Source organism: Sylvia atricapilla, chromosome 6, assembly GCF_009819655.1.
Source record: "Sylvia atricapilla isolate bSylAtr1 chromosome 6, bSylAtr1.pri, whole genome shotgun sequence".
In the NCBI taxonomy this organism is placed as follows: domain Eukaryota; kingdom Metazoa; phylum Chordata; class Aves; order Passeriformes; family Sylviidae; genus Sylvia; species Sylvia atricapilla.
Genome location: NC_089145.1, coordinates 24,113,540 through 24,138,465, shown reverse-complemented (window position 1 = coordinate 24,138,465; position 24,926 = coordinate 24,113,540). Strand labels below are relative to the sequence as shown.

General features: G+C 54.8%; 4 protein-coding genes across 7 annotated transcripts in view; 2 read left to right on the top strand and 2 right to left on the bottom strand.

Moving 5' to 3' along the window:
• DGKZ (diacylglycerol kinase zeta) overlaps window positions 1–11,660 on the top strand; it is a 46,414-nt gene extending 34,754 nt beyond the window's left edge. For 3 of the 4 annotated variants that reach the window (XM_066321176.1, XM_066321173.1, XM_066321174.1), the window contains 8 exons: window positions 3,375–3,415; window positions 3,993–4,183; window positions 4,648–4,679; window positions 5,441–5,484; window positions 5,844–5,964; window positions 6,497–6,533; window positions 6,821–6,920; window positions 9,275–11,660. In XM_066321176.1, the coding sequence (XP_066177273.1) occupies window positions 3,375–3,415; window positions 3,993–4,183; window positions 4,648–4,679; window positions 5,441–5,484; window positions 5,844–5,964; window positions 6,497–6,533; window positions 6,821–6,920; window positions 9,275–9,391 (683 nt within the window). In that variant the 3' untranslated portion in view covers window positions 9,392–11,660. The remainder of the gene's footprint in view (window positions 1–3,374; window positions 3,416–3,992; window positions 4,184–4,647; window positions 4,680–5,440; window positions 5,485–5,843; window positions 5,965–6,496; window positions 6,534–6,820; window positions 6,921–9,274) is intronic. The other variant, XM_066321175.1, reaches the window with a different exon arrangement.
• PHF21A (PHD finger protein 21A) overlaps window positions 1–24,926 on the bottom strand; it is a 508,751-nt gene that overhangs the window by 270,269 nt on the left and 213,556 nt on the right. The window lies entirely within an intron of this gene.
• MDK (midkine) lies at window positions 14,165–19,496 on the top strand. Its single transcript, XM_066321172.1, has 5 exons — window positions 14,165–14,240; window positions 17,769–17,852; window positions 17,952–18,113; window positions 18,221–18,382; window positions 18,777–19,496. Exons 2-5 carry the CDS (start codon window positions 17,774–17,776, stop codon window positions 18,800–18,802), a joined length of 429 nt encoding a protein of 142 aa, XP_066177269.1. The 5' UTR covers window positions 14,165–14,240; window positions 17,769–17,773; the 3' UTR covers window positions 18,803–19,496.
• Window positions 20,585–23,518, bottom strand: CHRM4 (cholinergic receptor muscarinic 4). The gene is made up of 2 exons (XM_066321171.1): window positions 23,381–23,518; window positions 20,585–22,859 (listed from the first exon to the last, which is right to left on the bottom strand). Exon 2 carries the CDS (start codon window positions 22,852–22,854, stop codon window positions 21,382–21,384), a length of 1,473 nt encoding a protein of 490 aa, XP_066177268.1. The 5' UTR covers window positions 22,855–22,859; window positions 23,381–23,518; the 3' UTR covers window positions 20,585–21,381.

Here is a 24,926-nt window from a genome sequence, read left to right as displayed (position 1 = left end):
AAAAAGAGCTGAAGGTGATAGTCAACAGCAGCTGAACATGATTCAGTGTGTGTGTCTGTCCAGATCCAATTGCTAAGGTTCTTAGGAATGCCCCTGCCTGAATAAAGGTGCAGATGAGACCATATGCCAGTGACAATAGTATGGGTTTTATTTGATAGTAAATATGAGAAAGAAAGCGAGAGAGAAAGAAAATAGGTGAGGGTTACAGAAGGAGAGCAACAGGGATAGAATAAGGAAAGTATCACCACTCCATGGATCCCAGTGATGCTCCCTTGATCCTCTCCAGCTGGTCTTCTTGGTGGTGAAGGTCCCCCCAAGAAGCATAGCATCTAATGGGTTAATACACACTCAGGCAAGGTAGGAAAACCCAGGCACTTCCCGGGGTGGGGGGGTGGAGTTTGCCATTGTCTCTTCAACATCTGTTGCATCATGTGCAGTCCGGTGGTGAAAGGCCTCAGGAATGACTATGGGGGCACTCGGGGGGGCGGGCCTTTGATGGATTAGTGCAGCCCCTCAGCTGCCCCTCACATGAATGTCCTGTGGATGTGGCCTTCCCGGGGTTGGGGCTTCCACAGCCGGTTTGTGTAATGGAGGATGGGTTCACTGCCCCTGAGCAGAGGTTATAACACACCAAAATTTCCTCTCCCCACCTCGTTTGGGGGGGAAATCTGTGCAAACGTGCTCCCAACAAATGGGTCTGTGAGCTATGGCCTGATTCTTAGCAGGACTGCTGGGTTTGGCTTACATTCTTTTCCGTGTTTACTTGTTTGTTTCAGGTGATTGAAGAATGGGCTTTCCCTTTATTTAATCTCAGCAGTTTGACTTTCAGTGCCAAGTCCCAGTCAAGTATCTTTAGGGAGGCTTCCTTGGTTGTAGCTTCTTTATACAGTTTTTGTTATAATGAGCAAAACTTTATATCAGTGTTTTAGGCATGAACTATTTCAATCTCTGACAGTGTCCACGTGGCCAAGGCCAATGGCATCCTGGCCTGAATCAAGAAAAGTATAGTCAGTAGGACCAGGACATTGACTGTCCCCCTGTACTCAGCAGTGGTGAGGCCACACCTTGAACCCTGCATCCATTTTGGGGTCCTCACTGCAAGGAAGACATTGAGGTGCTTGAGCATGTCCAGAGATGGGCAACGGAGCTGGTGAAGGGTCTGGAGCACAAGTCTTAGGAGGTATAGCTGAGGGAGCTGGGGTTGGTTAGCCTGGAGAAAAGGAGGCTGAGGGGAGACCTTATCTCTGTCTACAACTACTTGGAAGGAGGTTGTATTGGTCTCTTCTCCCAAGTAACAAGCAGGAGGATGAAGGGAAATTGATGACCTCAGGTTGCATCAGGGAGAATATTTTTCCCACTGAAAGGGTGATAGGGCATTAGAACAGGCTGCCAGGGAAGTAGATGAGTCCCCATCTGTAAATATACTTAGAAGATGTGTAGATGTGGCATTTAGGGACGTGGTTTACTGGTGGACTTGGCAATGTTGGTTTAATGGTTGGACTTAGTGATCTTAAGGGTCTTTTCCAACCTAAGCAATTTGATCATTCTGTGATTCTGTGAGTTTGAGGGATGAGAGAACAGATATTCATTGACAAGCCATAGGGAACCACTGAGGCTTGGGACTCACAGATGTTGGGTCTTTGGGGCTGAGCACAGCAGTGCTTTCCTCCAGGCTGCGTGTCTGGCTGCTGACCCGGAGTTAAGTCTGGGTCTGTGGTTCTCCTGCCCCTGCAGCTGAAGGCAGCTTGGTGGCGCTGAAAGCAGCTTGGTGGCATGTGTTCGTCACTGCGGGCCTGCTGGGGATGCTCTCCTGTGTTGTGCAGGCAGGGGGCCCCCCTGCTCCAGCATACTTGGAGCTGGCCTTACTATGAGCATGTTATAGGAGAGCAGCCTCCCTGCTGGACTGCAGCTGCTGCTTCTCCCCTGCCTAAAAGTAGCTTTCTCGTCTCCCTTTGCCTTCTCTGACCAAGAAGCTCCCTCTGTACCTGGAAGCTGGCTGGGTGAAAGGCCCGTTGGTAGCATTTCATCTCTGACATCCCAGCAAGCAGTGTGTAGACCACAGCAGGGCACAACCGTGGGTTGCAAAGTGGGCCTGGGAAGCCTCGTGCTAAGCAGAGAGGGTGCAACTTCTCCCTTGAAGGTTCCAGCTCTGTGTATGGTGTTGCTTGTGCTGCTGCTCGTAGATATCACTACCAGGACTGCTGTACCAGGGCTGCTTTCCCTTCTCCTGCCAGTCTCCCAGCAGCAGGTTCTGGGCTCAGGAAAATGTGTCAGGAAAGAGACTAGAGTCTCATTCAACACAGCACAGGTTATTCAAGCGGCTGAATTATAGGCCTTGAATAGTAGCTCCCTGAATGCAAATATCCAGGATAAACAGGGCTCTTTCACTTTTCTCACCTGCCCTGGCACATCCCCACTCTGTAGATCCTTGGGTCTGCGAGGATCCCACTGCAGCAACCTCTTCTGGAACTGGCACCAACAGCCTGTCAGGATGTTGGGGAAATGCTGCCTTGCATGGGAATCCAGCTGTCCTGACACTGTGCTCTTACCTGTCCTGGTCTCCCTTGGTGATGCCCTAAGTCCTTAATCCTTCCCTGCTCCCCTAGTGGTGGTGGTTGTGTGTATCTGGCTCCAGCAGAGCCACTTGCTCTGTTGGAGCTTCTCTCTCTCTCTGTGGTGATCTCTTCTCTAAGGAAGAGGGATGAGCAGAGGGATGCACTCAGACAGGATGGAGGCTGATTTGAAGCTCTCCTGCCATCCTAGGAGACAGGGGCTTGGATCTACAGCTGGCAGTGGCATGTTTTGTTGTACCTGGCAGTCAGAATGCTCTGAGTGGCCTCATGGAGGTCCTTAGTCAAGTCAGAGGGAGGCTAAGCTCTCTCTTCTCACAGCCTCCTGTAGTGCCCCCATTTCTGAGCATTGTTAACAAGGTGCACCATGTTAATCACAGCAATTCCTCACCTGGTATAAGTGAATGCTGAGATGTGCACTGCATAGCCCTGAGCTTCATCTGCTCAGGATAATGCTGGAGCACCTGAAAGCCTCTAGAAATGCTGTGGCATCAGCTAGTTGAGTTCTTGCCTGACCTGTGGCTCCCTGCCAGGAGTCATTGAGGAGAAGACAGCAAGCAAAGGCATGTTTCACAGGGGCATGGTGGTCTTCAGGCCTAAGGGGCTGCCTCTAGGGTGAAGACACCAGCAGAATCGTGAAGGGAAGTGGTTTGCTTCTGGTCAGGGGCTGTTGTTTGCTTTGCTGCATCCTCTGTGCAAGCCATGAAGTGTGTGGATAGCTCACTGTTGCTCATGATGGGAAGAGGCCATCTCCCTTGTCTCACATCAAGGATCAGCCTGTCTTGTTCTGTTCCTGTCTTACAGCAACCACGGCCGATCGGTTCTACAGGATAGACCGGGCACAGGTGAGTGCAGCCTCATCCTGTACTGTCATCCCCTGGGAAGGTGCTTGGATGTCCCACCTGCACGCAGACCAACAGGCAGGCATAGCCTTGGGGCCACACGTCTCATACCACTGCCCTGCCTTTTGGCATCCCCCAAAGAGATGACATGATGAGCCTGGCCCAGGACCAGGCTTGGCACCTCTGGGGTTCTGGAGAAAAGAGAAGAAGCCAGGGTGGTAGTACAGAACCTTGGGTTGAAAGCTGCCTGCAGGGCCCTCCAGTGCAGCAGGTAAGGAATAGCAAACATGGTAAGACTGGCCAGGGGACCCACCAGCGGGGTCATCTTCACCAGTATGAGATAGTTTCCCTAATGAGCTGGGGAGCAGGACATGGAGATAGGGTTTACAAGGTTGATAAGGTGGCAGGAGATAGGAAGTATGAAAAGAACAAGGAGATGCAAAGGCTCCAAGGCACAAGCCACTACGGGTCTGCTGATCAAATGGGTGGCCACAAACCCACCCATTGGGATATGAGGGGTGGAGTTTTGCAGAAGTAGGTCTTGCTTCTGAGGAAGCATGGCATGATTTGTGTCTTTCAGGAACACCTCAACTATGTGACAGAGATCTCTCAGGATGAGCTCTATGTGCTGGACCCAGAGCTAGTGGTCACTCAGACTGTGAGCACTTCTCCTGCCATGCCTGACCTGGTGGACTCATCTGCCACACCCCCTGGGCACCATTTTGCATTTCCCTCCTCTTCCTCCTCTCCACCCTCCTCTCCTGCCCCCAGGTGAGTCTGGAATGGGAGTGCTGGGCCTCATGAAGAGTGGGCAGTGATGGGAGAGCTAGGGTTGGCTTCACAGCATTGATCCCTGGGCCAGATTACAGGGGAGCTCCCTGGAAGCGGGAATTGAGTGTTGAGTAAGACCAAGGGATGAGATGCCATCCTGTTTTCCTTGTTCCTCTGCCAGTGCTGCCCTAAACAGGGGGGTATCAGCAGGTGGCTCAGCCATGGGGTCAAGCTCCAGCAGCTGGCCCATGGGGCAAAGGACAAACTAAGGCCAGTGTCAGGTATGGATGAGCCGTGGTGCCAGGAGCAGCAGTAGAAATGGGAGTGGGGATGGGGAAGAACCCAGATCAGGGAAGGAGTGCCACCAGCAGGTTTCTCCATCCCTCTAGTGCTGGCGTGCCCATCAGGGCCATCTGCTGCCAGGACTGGCAGGGTTACTTACACTTTCTCTTCTTCCTTTCCAGTGCTGAGCCTGAGCACTGCCTCCCACATAAAGGTGAGTGGGGTCCTACCCCTGGTCGTACCCCCTCTCAGCTTGCACTCTTTTGTTTTCCTGCCATGGCAGTTTTTTTGCCAATCCTTTCCCTGGTGAGCAGGGAGGAGCCGTGTTGTTCCATGTGTCCTGAAACATGGAGACCTGTGGGCGGGTGACCCAGAGGTGAACACAAGAGACCTGACAGTGATTTGTGGAGTGGCCCAGCCAGGCGCCTTCCCGGCTCCACCATGCGGGAAATGATGTGGCAAGGGGTTAATCCCCCACCTGCGGAGCTGAGCGCTGTGGACTGAGTTGGGAGGCTGTCTCTGCCTCTCCCTGGGGAGGTGGGAACACTAGATGAGGGGCCTCACCAAGCTGAACAAATGGAAGGAGTTTCCTGAAGCTTGATTGGAGCCTGGAGGTGTGAGTGAGTCATTGGTGAGAGGTGTCTTGGCTGCTGGCTGATGCCCAGGAGACCTGCTCCCCACTTTATCACAAGTTATTCTGCCCAAGGGCAATGACTACTCCCCCTGCACATGCATCTCCCTGGGACTGAGTTCTGGCTGCACCCCTAGCTACATGGTGTCTCTTTCCTACCCCTGGCTTGTTCCTTACATTCTTGAAGGTGGAGAAGCCGTGTAAATGCAGTCTGACCAAGGGGTTAATCCATGGGGGGGCTTGTGCTTGTGCTCCATACCTCTGGTGCCCAAGTCTTGTCTGCAGGATTAGATAAGCTGTGTTACAGATTGACTTTTCTGACCCTGACATGTCTCTCTTTGCAGATGACCTTCTAATAGAAGCTGCCAAGAGTGGCAACTTCAGCAAGGTAAGTGCTCCAGCAGTCTGCTGTAATGACCAGCCAGAGCTGGCACCTGGGCTGGTGTGCCTCTTGGGCTAAGGGAAGCCCTGCCAGCCATTCTCCCCAATTGCCCTGGAGTAGCACCTGTCAAGGGCCTTGCTTCAGGAGTGGTGGCTGGAAACCAGGCAGGCTTCTGGCAAGGAGCCTTGGTTCATCTCCTGGGAAACACAAAGGGAAGGGAAAGGACTTGGTAGCATGGCTAAGCTGGACAAAGCTCCCCATCAGCCCCAAGTATCCACACAACCTGTCAGGCACTCCAGGCACGTAATGCTGGGGCTTGGAGCTGGGAAATGCAACTCATCCAGAGCAATCTGACAATCCTCTAGTTCCAAGAGCTGCACCGAGCTGGAAGAGACCTGATGGTGAGAGACTCCTCGGGGCAGACTGTCCTCCACCATGCTGTCAAATCAGGAAGCAAGGACATCGTCAAATACATCATTGAGAATGGTGAGCTGGAGCCAGAGTGCCACACTTAGCAAAGGAGCCTAGCAGCCAAAAAAAATCAACCCTCTGCTCAAAGGGAGTACTCCTGGGCTTACATTCCTTCCCCTCTGGGTTTGCTACATCATCCTTCTGGTGTATAGGCTTTTCCTTGCATCTGTCTGCCAGTACTGGGGTGTCCTCATGGCCCTTGCTGCATCCTGGCAGGGATCAGCGTGTCTCTGGGCAACATTCTCAGTGTCTTGCTTCTGCCTTCAGGGCAGCTGACCTGTTGTTTTTGGCAGTTCCCACTGGAATACAGACAGCTTTATTTTTATTTAGATATTTCTCTGTAGTGAGTCCACAACCAATTCTTATCTCCTGGGATCAGCTGGGCTCAGATGCCATTGCTGACCTGAGTTCTTTGGAGCTAGGACTTTTGCAGGCAGCATGAAAATAGCAGCCCCTATGGAATGATGCAGACTGTGACCAGGGAGTAGGCAGGTCTGTCTCTGCCCTGGAGCCAGATCTCAGTCACCTGCACTCTTTCTTTCCACAGCTCCTTCAGAAATCCTTGACGCCACAGAGGAGGAGAAGTAAGTTGATGCCTGACTTGCATTACCTGTTGGCCAGACCCTCTGCAAAGTGACCAGTCACAGGGGCACTTCAGCTGCCCTTGCTCTAATTGCCAGCCATGATTCCCAGTCTGCTTTGGACAGACTGCCCCTGAGTAGCACCCCCTCCTCTGCCAGGGCTGCCTGGACAAACACAACTCACCATCAGCTCCTACTGCCACTGAATTGCTGTCTCTTGCTGCCACCTGCATGTGCTGATTGTCCCTGTTCAGGGGGACATCTCACATCTCCCGCTTTCTCCTCCTCAGCGGTGAAACCAGCTTGCACCAGGCTGCAGCCTTACGCCAGCGCACTATCTGCCACTACATCGTGGAGGCCGGGGCCTCGCTCATGAAGACAGACCTGCAGGTGACAGCGGGAATGGTGGCAGTGTGGCTTTCTGTGGTGACCAGGGGGCTGGCAAGGAGCAGAGCTAGCAGGAGAGCAGCTAGGGTGAGGTGTTTGCCAGCCAGGGAGGAGCTAACACAGAGCACCCATACTTGTCCAGAAGAGCACAGCTACAGAGGGGTTAAATCCCTCTTCTCCTGGTGCTTCTCTCCCTGTTTTATTAAATTACAAGCAAGGGGCTGGAATGTCTCATCCCTGTCTCCCCCTTCCCACCCTCAGGGGTCAGAGCAAGGACATTCTCCCTGAAAGCTCCCTCCCAGCTGCAGGACTCCCCCCACTCTCCCCCACCGGCAGTCATGATGAGGGATCTGGGAGCTCCTCTAGGCGGGTGAAGCTGGCCTGTGGGGAGCAGGAGCAAGCAGTGGCAGCACTTTCCCTCACATGCTGAGTTAATTGAGCTGTGCCTTAGTGTGCCTCAGGGAATTGTGCCAGCCCTGGCAGAAGAGCTGCAAAAAGGGAGGGCTTGGGGCCATATTTTGGTACAGGAGGTTCCTGCGGCTGGCATATGGCAGAGAGGATGTGGTCAGATCTCTCTGGTAGAGGCTTGTAGTGATGGGCCATAGCAGAGGTGATGTAGAGAACAAGCCAAGAGAGTGCAATCTGTGGGTCTGGGACACCAGTTAGGAGCCCAGTTGAGGGGTGCTGATGCTAGTGGAGCTCGGGGTTCATTTTAGGCAATGCACATATCTGTTTGTCAGCTGCCAGGGTCATGCAGTACAGATAATCTCTGGCTCCCCATCTCTCTTCCTTGGTCCTAAGGCTTAGGAGGCCTTGCACAGTGCCCAGGGTGGGGCTGCCCTTTGGAGGGTCAGCTGGCAGAGGCAAGAGGAGAGGGCAGTTCAGGGGGCATGGCCTCTCCGTCCCCAGCTCTCTCATTTCCCTGAAGGAGAGGAAGAGCCCCCAGCCTGCCAGCACAAAAGAGAGCTCAGGCATGCGCCTGCCCCAGGGAATGGATCTGCACATGCCTGTGCAAACGGCATGTTGGGTATGTGGCTGCCTGAGGACCCTGCCATGCTGCTGCACTGACCTCTCATGGGCTCTGGGTCACTGCCTGCCTGCACAGGCAAGATCCTCCTCATGTAGAAACCCCAGCGGCAGACCTGTAGCACGGGTTTGGAGTAGGCTGATCCCACTCCCTGCAGTGGTGAGAGAGGCTGAACCTTATCTGTTGGGAGTGCCTCAGCCCAGCCATGCAGAGAGGCCCTGGCATCTCCAGTTTCAGGCTGCAGGCAGGCAGTGATGCAGAGGGGCTTCTGCAGGGGAACAGGAAAGAAGCTCAATTCCTCCTCTGTTAAATGAGTGATTGCATTCAGGGGATGTGGGGAGGAGACCATCAAGCAGACCAAGCACCAAAGTACAGAGGGTCTCCATTCCCTAGCTGTAGGGGGTGTGTGCAGGACCACAGGGTGTGCCCAGTCTTGGGGTGCACATCCCAAGGAGGTTTCTCGGTGCATGATAACCTCTCTGCAGCCACATGCTGGTGGGCTTTCGTGCACAGCCACATCCAGGCCCATTGGAGGGCTCTACATGTCTGACATTGTTCCTGATGCAGTAATATGGCTGCAGGCTGCTCTGGAGGCCTCGGCACGCTGCTGCAGCTGCCCCTGCCCTGCTGTGCACCCAGGGGATGAGCTGGGCAGAACGGGGTATCCTTTCCAGGGCTGGTTTTCAATGGCAGCGGCAGAGCGCCAGCTTTCTGTAGCCTTTCTCAGTGGCACAGCAGAGCCTGGGCACTTGGAGAGGAGGAGCAAGGAGCAGGGGGAGGGAAGGGGGAGAGGAGACAGAGCTGGGAGTTGTTAACAGATTTGCTTTTTATGGAGTGCGGGAGTTCATTAGTGGACACAATCCAGATGGCTGCAATAAGCCGGTGAAATGTGATCCTCCTCCGGGAGCTGGAGCACTAGCCAGGCTGTGAGAGGGAAGGGGGGTTGGTATTCCTGGGCATTCCCTAGACATGCCCCTCATTCCTCACCCTCTCCTGCCTGCCTCCCCAGCATAGGGGAAGAGCAGGTCATGGGGACAAGCTTTTGTCTCTTCTTGGGTGACTTGTGATGCTCAGGGTCAGTCACGGCCTAGCCCATGCCTGGAGCTGATGGCCATTTAGGGGACAGCTTCCAGGCCTGCAGTAGTCAGGCTCCTCAGGAGCACATTTTGATTCCATGGTGACCACATGGGCATTTGGCTGCAGGCTGACTCGGGGTTTGGCTGCAGGCTCTGCTGGATGCAGCCACATGGGGGAATGGGGACGCCTTTGGGTGCCAAAGCAGTGTTTAAGCAGTGTTTGGCACTCCTGACTTCTTGCCTCCCCTGTGCAGGGAGACACCCCAAAGCACCGTGCTGAGAAAGCAAATGACCCCGACTTAGCTGCCTACCTCGAGAACCGACAGCACTACCAGATGATCCAGCGGGAGGACCAGGAGACAGCTGTGTAGTGCTTGGCGTGCCTTAGCCCAAGCCAGCTCATGCAGGATGAGAAGAGGACAGTGCCAGCTGGCAGAGCTGCATCTGGCCCAACCCTCCCCAGATGCCAGCCTGGTCCCTGGAGATGGATGCAGAAGAGCTCTGCCCCAGGTTGGGCTGGGACTCTGTTTATGAGGACAATGGGTATTTCAGACTTGAAGCCTGATTCTTTGTGTCTACCCCTTCACCTCTCATTCACCACATTCCCTGCCCTAGGTGGGCTCTGTCCCCCAGCCATGTTGGAGCAGGCCAGGCTGAAGCCCCGTTACCCTTGTTGATGGAAGTAATGCCAGCACCCCCTCCACAGGCTCCTACCTATGATCCTTGTGGGATACCATTGCTCAGCCCCTCTCTCTGCTGGCAGTGCCCCTCTTTTAGGTGCTTGGCTAGGTTTGTGTCCTGTTCCTCCTCTCCTGTCTGGCACAGCTGTGGGAGGCACAGGCTCCATGGACAGCCTGCAGAGGCTGTGAGCCACAGACTTTGCCCCAAAAGAAGCACCACAACTTACTAGCCCTGCCTTCTCCTCCCTCCTGGGGCTGCACCAGTTCTCTTTGTTGCCCTGCCCACAGCCTTCTGCAGCAGGAGGGAAGTCACTTGTGCATCCAGCCTTTCCTCAGAGCATCTGGGACTGATGCAGCTGGAAGTAGGGCAGCAGGTCCCCTCCTGATGGGCCTTTAGTACTCAGTCAGCAGTCTGACTCAGGGCTGGGATGGCGTGGAGGAAGGCTACAAAACCCTCACACCACACTTCTCTCCATGGGGCTGGGTGGAAGTTTGCACACCCACTCTGCTGACTATCTCTTTGTGAGCCCACTGCAGGGTGGTGGAGAGCTGCATTCAGCTGCGGCAGTGGCAGCAGTGACTCCTGTTTTATTTCCCAAATGCTGACTTGGATTCAGCTGCCCTCCGTGCTTCAGTTTCACGCTCAATGCTAGACTTTGCATGGGGCTGGATGGACAGTGCTGGGGTCAAGTGCTGCTCTCAGGGATCCGCTCCTGCCTCCCAACCTGGCAACATGCATCCTCTTAGTCTGACTCCTGCTGTTTCCCAAACTGAGCACAGGGCTTTGCAGGGAAAACTTGAGAGCTCACGCAGCTGAGACACAACAGACAACCTGGACAGACAACGAGCTCACCCTCTACAGTTTCAGCAGAGAGGAACCATCAGGGGTCCTAGCCCTGCATCATGCCTGCAATGGGATGGAATTTCACCAATCACGTTGCCATAGGGCATGAGGCACCACAGTCCATCTACCCTATTGATGCCTCTGAGTGCTTGATGCGGAGACATCAAGCCAGGCCTTTTAGCAAGGCTTTTGCAGAACTGAGTCTCTGAGACCAGGAGGTGCCCACAGAGGAGGAAAGCTGATGGCTCTGAGCTAGCAGACCTGCTTGGCACTTTGGGGTGAGCAGTGTTTGTGAAGGGGCTTGCTGTTGGCAGTTTGGCTCCAGGAGAGGACACTGCTGCTGCTGTGTGTGGTCTGTGCAGTCCCTCTGCAGTCACATGCAGCTGTGCCCGTGGGGTAGTGCTGGGTGACACTGAATCCCTCCTACTACCAAGAAAAGGGTATGAGGGAACTGTAGGTAACCAGAATACCCTTCAGACCTTTGCCCAGGGGCAGGGTTTTCTTGAAGGATGGGGGATGCTGTACTGGGGAACAGAGGCACAGGGCAGTGCTGGGTGCCCAGGGACCAGTGGCAGTATTGGCCAATAATAATGATAGCATACTAATGCATTAACAGCTGGGACACTCCAGAAGTGCCTGGAGTTCTCATCAGCACTGCTGGCAGGCCACTGACAAGGCACTGTCATCTCAGAGGTCCACACCCCTGCTGCCCCAGATGGGATGCCCATCTTGGTCCAGAGGCATTTAGAGCCTCAGCTTTCCCCTTTCTCCCTTATAGTTTTTGTACAGGTAGTTAAGAGACACACTGTCCCCATCCCTGCCTGGCCCCTCTGTGCACCTGTGAGCTGAGTTGCTGTGCAATTCCAAGCCTGCTTATATTTTGGTGAAGAAGGAGGGGCTGTTGGTTGCCCTGCCCCCTGAGGGCAGGGGTTCTGTGCAATACCTGGGTCTGTGTTTCTTAGACGCTGTTGTAGGATTGTATTTTTGTAACTATGTGAGGGTGCTGGCTCCAGCCGACCCAGGGCCTGGCATGAGCCTGTGTTCCCATTGCTTTTCAACTTTGACTGTTTGGATGTTGTTGTTTCTTGCCATTTAAATAAAGAGATTGATGTTTTAGTTCCTGTCTCCTGCTGCATCTGCAAGATTGCAGCAGGCACTGCGCAACAGATGCCCTGCATGGCAGAAACAAGGTTGGACCCCAAAGCCTCTGCCGCGTTCCAAACTTGAGGGCACTTCTGGGAGTTCCCTGGTGGCCCACGTCCTTGTTCATTTCCCAGCACAGCATCCTTCTGGGTCTGTTTGCTAGATCTTTGTCCTGAGGGACCTTCTCCATTCTGTGTCATACATCAATGCTCAGTGTAACATGGGAAAGGAAGAAAGTGCACTGCCTTCCCAAGTGATCCAGAAGGCCTTGGATGTGTGAGTCAGCAGTCTACTGTTCCTCCTTGGGGCAAAGGCGGCAGCCCCAGGAGCTGCCACAGCTGTCAGTGGATACTACAGCAGCATCCAGCCTCCCGTTTCAGAACGTTTGTTGGCCTTTTTTTGTGGTGAGTTAGCCATGCTGCTCTGTGGGAGATGAGCTGCCTGGGGCTCTTCCTATTAATTTCCTGCTCCAGCAGAGAGTCTTGGGCAGATTATCTCTGCCACTCTGGTGGAAGGACCGCTCTCTGATTACAAAAGCAGAGTATTAGGGACACTTCTTCTTCCAGCCTCAGACTCATAAGGATGACTGTGGCCAACATCACTTCTCTCCTGTCGAGTTTCCTTTGAAAAAGGAAGTAATTGTAGTAGCTGATGGCATGCTGGTGATGGAGCCCATGGGTGATGAGGAGCTATACTCATCTCTTAAACTTGGATTTCTAGGGGCAGTTTAGCAGCCTGCCTGGTGCTCCTGCCAGTCCCTCCCTGCCCAGAGAAGCAGCCTCCTTCCCTGCCTGCATTGTCCCTCCCACCCCCACTGTGCCTCTCTTTCACGGTCTTCAAACTTCACCTCCTGCCCAGAGCTAACAGTGAGGATCTGTAGCGGGTGTAAGGCACACCAAATTGTTCTGGCCTCTCCAGGGGCCAGGTGTACGTGCAACTGGGAGGAGGGGGCCCGCTCTGCTTCAGTGCCCAGACCTCAGCACACTGGCACTTGGCCCACATCTCAGCAGGGAGGCTGTCAGTAACCATGGCAATTGGAGTCTTCCAGCTGCCCCAGTGTCAAATACACAGTGGGGAAAAAAAAGTAGTCCCATTATGTGATCACTCTGATGAGGAGTGTTGGAAAAGGGGCAGTGTACCTTTGGGGCAGTGGCCTGCCCTTCTCTCCAAAGGGTGTCAAAGGTGTCCCTTCTTTCCCCTTTTCAGTCGTGTGCTGGAGGTTCAGAGTTGTCTGCCCTCCTGTGGGATGGAAGCACGCCTGGAGGTGTATGCACCAGGCACATGTGTGCAGGCTGGAGAAAGCCATGCAAGCCCAGCCCCAGCTAAGAAGAGCTAGGGTGACAGCAGCTGGCTCTGTTAATGATTACGTGCCACACCCCTCAACAAGGTCGTTCCTCTCCCATGCATGGCTGCGCCCCTGAACTGCCACTGCTGCAACATCCACTACCTGTTCCCCAAGGACCAGGGTTTGACCAGAGATGGAAAATGCAGAGCTGACGTGCCATGAATTAGCTTGTGACGTTTTTAGAGGTAAAAAGCTCCAGCTAATCAATTGCAGGGAAATGCACCTGGGTTGGTCACACTCCCTCTTTTTTTCTTCCTTTCCTCAGTATGAGGCCCCTTTTTGTAATCACAGCCTTCTGCTGCTTATTTGAGCTGAGGAAGGAGCAATTTCTCCATGTCCCTTAGAAAGAGCCCAAAGGGACCAAGCACAGCCACTGCTGAGAGTGATGTGCACCAATGCATCTCTGCTCTCTCACAGAGCTAGCAAGGTCCTTTTCATCCCCCATCAGCAGTCGGATACCACTGCTTGGTTCAAGGAGAAGGGCTACAGCAGGCAGGTCAAGGGGTGGAACTGGAGAGACACTTGGGATAGGATGTAAGTGATGTACTGTTCTGGGTGCTGAGCAAGTACCCCTTTCCTGGCAACCTCCCACGAGGGGCAGACCGAGCAAAGAAGGGTGAAAAGGGCAGAGATTATAAAAGGTTGGTCCATTGATGCCAGCGGCCTTGATGGAAAAGGAGGCATCCACGGACCAGGTGGAGGCCCTTTACTCCACCGAGGCACCCCCGGGGCCAGCTTCCAGCAGAACTCAGAGCAGCAGCCCCTAGGGGAAACCCTGCCCGGCTGTTCAGCCCTGCACCCTTCAGCCACTCGGGGTGCGTGGTCAGCGGAACCCGCACAATTCCCTCGTACCGCACTGCGGGTGCGGGCTGGAGAGCACAGCAGGAAGATGAGAGGGGACAAGGGACAGGGGCCGTACTCCGCGGGACCTGACGCCCCCCGGGCCCGGCTCACCCCCGGCCGAGGGGCCGCCGCCGGCCCGCGCTGCCCCCGCCCCGCCGGCCGAGGGGCCAGCCTGCCCGCGGGCCGCCCCTCCGCCGCCCTGCCTTTGTGTCTGCCGGGGGGCAGAGGAGGAGCTTGCGAAAAGTTTTGGGCTAAAAACCCACCTTTTTGCTGCCAGCCGAGCCCGACGTCAGGGGCCGCTGTGCGCCGCGCGGGGCTCCGCACGCGGCCGCCACACAAAGGCAGCAGCTCCGCTCCGCTCCCAGGTGAGTGCGGCCCCGGCCACAGTTCTCGGGGTCGGGCCCCACCCCAGCGCCCCACGCCACGGCGATGGGCGCCCCGGGCGAGGCGAGCGGCCGCCTCCCGACACTTCCCCGGGGAGGCGGCAGCCGTCCAGGCTGAGGGCTCCCTGGAGCGGGAAGGGGCTTCGCCGGGCTGGGGGGATAGGCTCTGGCTGGGGAGGAGCTGCAGAAAAGGGCGATTGGGGCCGGAGCGCCGGGGGCGGTGACCCCCCCGGTGCGGGATCGCCTGAGAAGAGCTAGGGAAGAGCCTGGAGGTGCAGGAGGATGGAGTTTGTTTGGTAGCGAGTCAGGGCTCCTGGAGAGCAGATGGGTTGAGGTAGTGGCCCGGTATCCTACCCCCCATTCTGCAGGGGAAGCACCCCACACTGGTTCAGGGAGAGCTCAGCTGGCGGTGACCCTCCGATCAGAGCCCGGGGAGCTGCCCCGGAGCGGGGCTGGATCACCACCCGCCTCTCCGGAAGGCGGCGAGAAGAGGCTACGGGGCTCCCGGCACAGCATCTACCCTGAGGAGGGAGCAGAGGGCAGAGGTGCGGAAGGGCGCTCCCTGCTCCCCTCTTTTCCCCCCGAGCGGGGTAAGAACCCTTTTCCCTTGGAGCGCCTTCTCCTCTCTGCGAGGGGAAGGTGAGGCCGCCTGCTGGAGAGTCCTACCGCCCCGGCTCTGCTTCCCTCAGCACCTCTAGGAAAGCCTCCCGGCCGTGCTAACGCCGTGCCTCACGGGCACATGCTCGGTCTCCCCTTTCCTGGCAGCAGGGAGCTTCCTGCTGTCGCGGTGCTTGGCACTCCAGACCGCGGGCTTCCCGAGCGCTGCGCTGGCTCCTCGAGTGCCGGGCTGCCTGCCCGGAGGCTGGGAAGCAGCTCAGCTGGCAGAGGGAGGACAGCAGTCCTGCATCCACCACCGCCAGAGCCAGCTGCAATTTGAGCCGAGCAAAGCCGAGCCGAGAGGTCCCACTACTGGAAGAGGGGCTGTGAGGGGGGTGCCAGCCCAGCCGTCGGCCCGTTCCCAGGAGCGCATGGGGACACCACTGAGGGATCAGGAGCTGGGGGCGATGTGTGGCCCGTTTTAGGAGAAGTCGGTGGCACTACCTGGCCTAGAGTGGTGTCCGGAGAGAGGTCCAAGCTTTCCCACTGCAATAGTGGGTGTTTGAGCTCTGCTTCAGCTTCACCAGGTGATTTTATTTTTCTTTTTAGACTTGATCCTAGATCATAAAACCCCAGGGCAGCTACAGGAGGGGGGAAGGGAGAACAGGGACTGATGTTATGTGAGAGCCAGCATCTGAGGAGCAGAGAAGCCAGGGCCCCACAGGGATGCAAGAGGAGCAGGGCTGTGTGAGCATGTCTGAAGGTGCTGTCAGCCCAGCCAGGAGGAGCTCTTGTTTGCCTGGCTGTTTGGAAAACCAGCTGGGAAACTGCACACCCTTTTCCTTGTGAACGCTTTGGGATGAGCCGTGACTGATGGTCCCTGCAGACCTTTGCCTGAGGAATGCAGTGTGCTGGGCCGAGCCTGGGAGCAAATTCAGGGGTCTCTGGAGCTGTAGCTGGTCATCTCCTCAGAGGGCATCCTTCTAGCATCCCTGTGAACACATGGGCAGGGCGCCATCGCACCCATGGCAAACAGTCTGTGCCTGGAGGTGAGGCTGGGGTGAGCACAGCAGCTGGGGCTGTCTGCCCTGAGGGCTTGAAGACCATATCAGAAGGGCCTGAGCAGACGGTGGTAGGCTGGGAGGTAGGTGCCAGGAGCACAGGGAAATGCTCTGCAGCAAAGGATGGGAGAAGTTTACAGAACACCTGAAACCAGGGGGATGCTGTGAATAATGTGAGTGTCAGAGGTGCTACCCCATAAGAGCTGCTACAGAAAGTGGGACAGCCATGGCTGTAGGTCAGCTCAGCTCCAGCCTTATCATCTGTAACCAGCCCATCTGCGCTGAGCCCTTTGAGGATAGAGGGTGGGAACAGAGCTGAGCTGTGCTGTGCTCAGCAGCATGGCCCCCAGCCAGGCTGAGAGAGGGGAAAGCAGATCTCACCCCCACGACTGTGCCCTCAGCCAGCCAGTCTGTGTAATTCCCTGTGACAGTTCAATGCAGAGCAAAGCTGGCAGCTTGGCGGCAGATGCGTGAAAGGTGAGTGCACTGGAGCCTGAATAATGTGGGATGCTGCTCTCTCTGGCATGCTGCCCGGGGAGCCCAGGGAAGGGAGCAAACACTGACCCTGGGCTCTTCCCTGTGTTGATGTCCCCTGGGGCCTGGTTCATCCTGTCCTCTACAGCCCAATTCTGCAAAGCCCATCACAGAGTCAGGGCAGGTGCCATGTATCTTCTGAATGGCTGAAGATATGGGTGGCATCTTAAAAGGCTTTGGGAGAGCAGGGAAGGGGTCTCCAGATTTGAAACACTGGCCCTGCATGCCTGCACTCTTGTTCCCACTGAGAGCAGGATCTGGGACCCCAGTGCTGGCAGCAACATCCCAGAGTCTCATGGTAGCAGCTGGGGGGACCTGTCGCATGGTCCAAGGCCATCAGGGCAGGGGGACAGGGCATGATCCCCAGAGCCAAACCTTTATGTGTGTGCACCCTTGTCCTCAACCTGCTCCCAGGTTTGTGCACACCTGCACACCCCCTGCATGCACAGGTGACATGGGCAGTGGGCTCAGCACTCCTACTCCTTCCTTTCAATGAGTTCCCACACTGTGGATGTGTTGGGGTTTTTGGTGGGGTTTTTGTGTGTGTGTGTGTTTTGTGGGGGGTTTTTTTGGGTTTTTTGTTTTGTTGTTTTTGTTTGGGGGTTTTTTGGGGTTTTTTGGGTTTTTTTGTGGGTTGGTGGTTTTTTGTTTGTTTGTGGTATGGTTTTTAAGGTGTGGCGTTTTTTTTAATTTTTTTTTGTGTTTTTTTTTGTTTTTTTTTTGGTGGTGTTGTTGGGGTTGGTTGGTTGGTTTGTTTGTTTTTTGTGTGTGTGTGTGTTGAATCCGCTGATTTAACTCTCAGACCTCTCATAGAAGCAGATTTCTTTTTCTGGGCTTTTCTTTCCTTCTCCCTGGCATCCTCTGGAACAGGACTAAGGTACTATGGGAGCTGTGTTCCCTGGCCCCAAGGCTCTTTGGTATGGGGCAGCAGTCTGCTGGGTCATGGTTAAAGGATCTGCACAGAAATACAGGAGTAAGGGCTGGCAACTGGCACCCAACTGTGGGTTGCTTCCCCGTGGAGAGCATTTTGACCACATGCAGGGCATTGGGGGGGCTGCAGAGGTGGGAACAATCTCTCAGCCTGGCTCCCTGGTGGGAGGCAGTTGTTGAGGTACACAATTAACCTTCCTGTTGCAATTAGTGAACATATTCTACTGGGTGGCAACAGGCAGGGCACAGGGGTGTACACACACACACGTAGGTGAGTGTGTACAATGGAGGCAGCTCCCACACAGGCTGCCCACAGCCCACCATGCCCTCCTTGACACCACATTGCACCCCAGCCTCCAACCCACCTCACTCTCTCCTTCCTCCATAGGCAGGATGCAGGTTCGGAGCCTCCTCCTCCTCCTGGCTCTGATCCTGGTGGCTGCTGCCGCCGAGGCTGGCAAGAACAAGAAAGGTGAGAGGCAGCCCGGGGCGGGGGTGAGTGGGGCAGGGGGCAGAGTGGGGCATGCTCTCCTGTCCCTGCAGAGAGCACCCACTCCATTTTTCTGTGCAGAAAAGACAAAGAAGGATGGCTCCAAGTGTGAGGACTGGCGCTGGGGACCCTGTGTTCCAAACAGTAAGGACTGTGGCCTAGGCTACCGTGAGGGAACTTGCAAAGATGAGACTAGGAAGCTCAAGTGCAAGATCCCCTGCAACTGGAAGAAGAAATTTGGAGGTGGGTACATGGAGGTGGGTTGGTTGGGGACCACCCTGTGCTGGGAGACCGGGGCTAATGTCCCCCCAGGTTCTGGCTGATTCTGATGCCTCTCCCCTCTCATCCAGCCGACTGCAAGTACAAGTTTGAGAGCTGGGGAGGCTGTAGTGCTCAGACAGGCCTGAAGACTCGCTCTGGCATCCTGAAGAAAGCCCTGTACAATGCCCAGTGTGAGGAGACTGTCTATGTGACCAAGCCCTGCTCCTCCAAGATCAAGTCAAAGTCCAAAGGTCAGTTCCCACCACTCCTGTCCCCAGAAGGGTCCTGTTACAACCCTGGGATGCCTTGGCTTGTTGGGGGTTGGCTTTGTTGGTGGTGTGGGTGATTTCGTAGGATGCTCTTTCCTTTGCACTGCAAAGTCCAGCTGCTGGCTGGGTGGGATGCAAGTGCTACTAGGAAAACCCCATGTCCTCCCACAAACCACTGCTGTCTTTGGTGGGATGGGGATTCCCTCCTCACTAAGATGGGTGCAAAACGTGGTTTGGCATGGTGGGAGGCTGCCTGCAGGGATGCAGCCACTGCGCCGTGCTCAGCCAGCCATGCTGGCTGCATTTCTACCACGGCAGTGTCTGTGAGCTGCCAGCAGATGCACTAACTCTTTTCTTCTCTGCTTCTTGAATGCAGCAAAGAAGGGCAAGGGGAAGGACTAGAGCAGGAGGCCAGTGTCATCAGCAGCCCCTCAACATGCTGCCTACAGGACTGGATGCCCAGCTGCATCTGGCCCACACTACAGTCTTCCTCCTCCTCTCCTTACTCCTTTCCATGACCTCCTCTTTCACTGAGATGCCTTGTTCTAATCATTAGTGTTGTAGAGAGCAAACCCACCCACCCTGCAGGATAGGCTGCCTCCTTTCTTGCTGTCCTGTGGGCACTGCTGGTGCCTCCTGCTCACCTCCTGTGAGGTGTGCAGGTTCACTGGGATGTGCTCAGAGAGCTGGGATGGAACACACATTTTTCCACCCTCCAGCACACATGAGTTGCCTTTGGCACATCCTTTTGCAAGCCCAGGAGCTGCCTCGCTCCTCCACCAGGTACTGGTGCCAGAGGGAAAGGCTGGGTGTTGAATGCTCAAGTAACCCCATCACTCGAGCTTCTCACTCAAGGACTGCTCTCACCTCAGGGGGTTTATTCCAGCATCCCTTTGGCTGGGGCATGACTTCTGCACCAGTTGAGGAAAAGACAACCATCACCCTGAGAAGCAACTGTGTCTCCTCTCTCTCTCTTCTAGCCATGTGTGTCCATGCTGGGGCTGCAGCCCCTCTGCCTTTGCCATGCCATCATCAGTGCTGGGTGGGAGCTGTCCTCCTTTTGGATTTTTTTTTCTTTTCCAATAAAAAAATCTTTTTTAAAAAAGCATCAGAACCGCCCCCTGTTGTCCCCACAAGGTACTGCTGTGCTGGAATTACCCCAGCAAACCCCGGTTTTGCTGACCCCACTGGCACCAGCAGTGAAGTTACCATGCAGCTGGCAGTGGTGTCCTGGGTGCCACATGCACATGGTCCTGGACAAAGCACCAGACCTCACAGCCTCTTTGCAAACACACTTCAAGCTGCCCCCTTAATCTTGGCAGAAAGGATGGGCTCCAGGAAATGTCACCAGTGGGTGACACTGGGAAGCAGGGAAGGAGCCACCCAGGTGATGACTCATTCATTCCTCACACCATGGCCATTAGTTTCCTGGTCCAAGGTCTTTATTTGTCTTGGGGTGTGTTGGGCTGCAGTGGTAACGATTTAAAAATTCCCAGAAACCCACCAGGCATTTTGGGTACCCCTAAAGGCAGTGGTGGGGTGTTCCCATCTGCGTTGGGGCAGCCTTTCTGCAGCTTGTACCCTGTCATGAGGACAGGGAGGACGGACAGACACAGAGTTTACCAGTGCTAGAGTGGCCCCATCACATCCCATCCCTTTCCTGCACCTGGCTGTGTCCACCAAGGCTTGCAGGTGGCTTTGGGAGAAGCTGGGGAGCAGCCCCGGGGCGCTCTGGGTTGCACACAGGGGTGGGCTGGGAGGAGACTGGAGACGCTGGCTGAAGCCCGCATGCTGAGGGCTCTGCTGCAACACCCATGGCAGCATTACATCCATTTACAAAGCTCAGCAACCAGCTCCTTTGGCCTCCCTGGGGGAGCCCCTGCACCCAGGGCAGGAACGGGGCTGGAGGCCATCATCATCCCCTTCTGCCTCCAGAGCCATGCATCACACCCACTGTGAGGAGAGCGGGCACCTGCTCATGGCCCAGATGAGACACAGGGCACCTTGGCCACATTGCAGATCCTCCTCCCACCCTCTTCTGAGACCCCCAGGTCCCCCCTGTCCCTCCCAAGGACAGTCATTTCCACAGTCACTGCTCCCCACTTCTCAGGGGCCCCATTCCCCCAGGGCTGTGGAGAAAGTCCTGCAGCACATTACTGGTTTTTTTGTTTGGGTTTTTTTTTTTTTTTTTTTTTTTTTTTTGCAGCTTTAGTTTCCATCGTTGTTGGAGGTGACTGGATTTCACACTCCTCACCCAGGAGTTAAATGCTTCGTTTATATGTCTGTCTTTCCAGCAAGCTGCTGTCAGAGGGCAGAAAGGGCCTGAAGGGGAGAGCAGAGCCAGAGCCCAGGGAAAAATTCTTCCCCAGGTCCGTGGGTGAGGAAGTCCAATGGCACTATTAAAGGAAAGGAAGCAGCTTGCCACATCTGTTAGGGTCCAATCTTGACTGCCTTTGCAGAAGGCCTGGCTGGGCCAGCAGGACTCCCCATTAGCATGCCTGAGCCAGCATGGTCCAAGATGTCTAGCAAATGTTTGACCCTGGTTTCTTTCCGTTTCTTGGGTAATAAACACTTTAGAAGCCAATGGAAAGCATCCAGCATTAGCCCATCTGCATGCAGACCAGCTCTGATGCCTTGGACATGGTCAGCTGGGGAAAAAGGTACATCCAGTCTTAGGAGAAACACTGATGCCATTTGGCCAATCTCTAGAGCATGGAGCTGAGAAGGGCTCCAGGTGACCACATCTCCTCTTGCCTCTGGCTTTCCCGGTGGCTCCCCGAGCTAGTCCCCAGGTCCAGGGTGACTGGAAGGACCTGCAGCTCAGCGATGCCTTGGATTTTTGTCAGCGTTGGATGAAGGGCATCATCTGCGATCACTGCAGTCTGCTCTGTTGTGAGTGGGGAGCAGAAGAACCCCCGCTGGCAAAGGAGGCAAAGGGAAGGGTTTCCATAATGTAACCGAAGTGGTCCCTGAGTACCAGTTTATCTGGCTGTGCCAATGTTCCTGTACTGGCACATTAGAAGGTGCTTGAAGGTTTTCTTGAAAGTGGCATTGCAGAGGGCATAGCAGGCTGGGTTGATGGTGCTGTTGACATAGCAGAGCCAGTAGCCGATGGACCACACTGTTTCGGGCACGCAGGTCTCACAGAAGGTGTTAATGAGGACCATCACGTTATAGGGCGTCCATGTGAGTATGAAGGCCAGCAGGATGGCAAATATGGTTCGGGTGACTTTCTTCTCTCGCGCAGCCATCTGGCGCTTCTTCCGTACTTGGCTCCTGGCAATGCTGGCAAACTTCCTGGCAACATTGACTGGGCGGCTGTTGGCCAAGGAGTTGTGGGTAGAGGCACCTGACTTAGCTGGGACGATCTCAATGGCGGTGACACATTCAGTCCCAGTCTGTTTGGTGACAATCTTTATCTTGGACCACTTGGAAGTTGGGTTCACCCGGGGGTTAGCTGGACTCTGTCCTTGCCCTGCTGGCAAGATTTCTGCTGTGGGCTTGTCTTTTGTGGTCTGGGTCATGCTGACAGTGCTGGACTCATTGGATGTCTCCTTCTCCTCCTGATGGCCAGTGGCCTCTGTCTGTGCAGATGTCTGGTCATCCACTTTCCCATTCCTCACCTCCTCCTTCACCTCCACGGCTCTCTTGGGAGAATTATTGTTGTTCTGTTTGACTACAGGGCCCTTGAGGAATCTGAGGGACTTGGTTTTTCTCTCTTTCCTGCTCTCAGGCTTGTGCCTCCTTACCCTGCTTCTGCTGGCCAGGGAAATGTGGATATACAGCACCGTCATGATGACCACGGGTAGGTAGAAAGCAGCAATGGCTGTGCCAAATGTCACCGCTGGGTTGGAGAGGAACTGGATGTAGCATTCCCTCTCAGGGACTGTCCTCTTGCCCACAATGAACTGCCAGAACAAGATGGCAGGGGCCCAGAGAATGAAGGATAATATCCATGCGGCTGCGATCATTAGCCCTGCCATCTTGGTGGTCCTCCTGGCCGGGTACGTCAGGGGCTTGGTGACACAGAAGTACCGGTCAAAGCTGATGATGAGCAGGTTCATGACAGAGGCATTGCTCACCACATAGTCCAGAGCCAGCCACAGGTCACACACCACGGCCCCCAGTGGCCAGTAGCCTTTGATGATGTAGACCGTGTAGAGGTTCATGGAGAAGACCCCGATGATGAGGTCTGCACAGGCCAGGCTGAAGAGGAAATAGTTGTTGACAGTCTGGAGCTGGCGGTTCACCTTGATGGAGAGCATCACCAGGATGTTCCCCACCACGGTGACGAGGCTGAGTGAGCCGGTGACAGTGGCGATGAAGACCAGCTCCACTGTCTTGTAGTTGGTGGGAGGCTGCACGGCCACCTCGGAGTGGTTGCCCAGGGTGAAGTTGTCATAGGTCAGGTTGGCCATCTTTGCCTGCCAGGGCTGAGCAGAGAGGTTGTGCATGGGATCTGCAAGGAGAGCAAGGACAGAGAGGGGGAATATCAGACCTGCCAGCCTGTCCTGGCAGCATTTCCTCAGTTTCCCAGGGCCAGAGCTGCTGTTGGCTAGTGCACAAAAATCTCCTGGCATTCCTGGACTTCTCTCTGCCAGTCCAGAAGTCCGTTGGAGGCACTTTTTGCGTCCCTCTTTAGCAGCAGAGGAGATACACGTGTTGCAGAGAGAATGGGGCTAGGACAGCCCCACGTCCAGGGTGTGATGGTCCTTTCTTTGCATATCCCAGTGGGAGCACAACCTCCTGTACCCCGGAGAGGCACACAGGGAGGCCGGAGGGCTAGGGGAAAGAGGACTGCAGAACCCAGGGGGGTACACATACAGCACTGCCAGAACAGCACAGCATGGAGCCTGTGCCCTGCCCCACGGACAAGAGCAGGTTTATGGTATGCCCCAGACACATCCTACTGAGCTCCCCAAAGCACTCCCCAAGAGGGCCCTAACCCGCAAAGCCCGTGCTGTAGTCCACTTGGCTCACCTGTGTCTCTCGAAGCAAACAGCTCCCTCTGGAAGATGAGATCTGGGAGAAGGAAAACAGCAAGTTACACAACAGCTTGTGTGAGTCCCACAACATCTTACCAAGGGCACCAGCCTGTCCAACAGAGGTGGCCCTGACTAAAGGCCCTGACCAGGTGGCCCTGACACTGCTGAGATACTGATGCTGAAAAGCCAAGAAAGGCTGAAGATGGGTGGTTTGGCGTGGTGCAGTGCACAGCACAGCAGGCTCAGGAGAGGGAGAGAGCTGCACAAGTGCCATCAGCCAGTGATGCTGGGAAGAGATAGTCCCTTCCCCCAGTCCCACATTACAGGGCAGCTGCAGCCACCCAGGCCACAGAGACGTATGGTGTGGAGTCAGACACCTCAGCATGATACATAGAATTATTTATGAATAGTGATGAGAAGTACAGACAGAATTACTGCCTTCATCCTAACCAAGATGCCTGTGGTTAATCACCCAAGGTAAGAGTAGAATGGACCTTAAAAAAAAATCAATAGATGAGAAGTACTGTGTTGACATGAAAGGGAATTTCCTGGAAAGCAAAGGAAAAGCAAAGGCACTGAGGGAGTTTGGCTGGACAGAAGAACTTCCCATTGAACCTGCTTCTCCCACATCATCCAGGCCTCCAAAATATGCTGGGCCTTCATCAGCCTCACTCTGGCTTCTAGGTACATCCCAACCCTGCTAGACCATCAAGGGCTGCCCCTCCAGTAGCTCTTCCTGGTGCCTAGGGCAGGGGTTCAACTCCATGGGCACTGCTGCCTGGAACCCAGCAGGAGCCAGTGAGTGCCCCCACAGTGGGAGTATTCAGAATAAGGCGTTTCTGGCTTGGGTGCTGCCTCCAAATGCCTGGGACTCCTGAGGATGATTTTGCTGCTGAATGTATAAACATGCCATTAACGTGCACCTCTTCAAAACAGGGTCTGCCAGGCTTTGAGATCAGTTTACCTGTTCTAAGTATTTGAAAAGAAATGCCCTTGTCTTTCATTTGTGGTGAGGGTAGGAGATGTCTGCCATCAGTAAATAGCCAAGTTTTTAATATAAGCACTTGCTAAAGAGATGCAGGTGTAATTAAATGGAAATGTCGCTGCTGAGATGCTAAAGCCAGTCTGATGTAGCCATTTAGGCAGCTTCTGCATTAGCAAGGCTACAGCTGTGATAGTAGTGCAGCTCCTCTTACAGGTGCAAGGGAAAGAAGTGGGTGAGGGACAAAGAAATACCTCTCTACCATTATCCTCTAAGCGTGTCTGTGAAGACAAGAGGCTTTTGAAAGAAAGCAGTGCCCTTTGGTAGATGCTACATGCCAGAACCCTGGTGGCACTGCCCATCTTTGCGCCCAGCTCCAAGCACAAGGGATGCATCAAGGGAGAGGGAAAGAGGTTTCTGCTATCATCCTTCCTGGGCATCCAGCCAGGGATGTGAGAAGAGGTGATAAAGTGTATAAAATGTCTTAGAAATCTATAATCATGGCAGTTTGGGGGTTGGTTTCAGTACAATTGAAATGAGTTTAAATGTCTTCACTTTG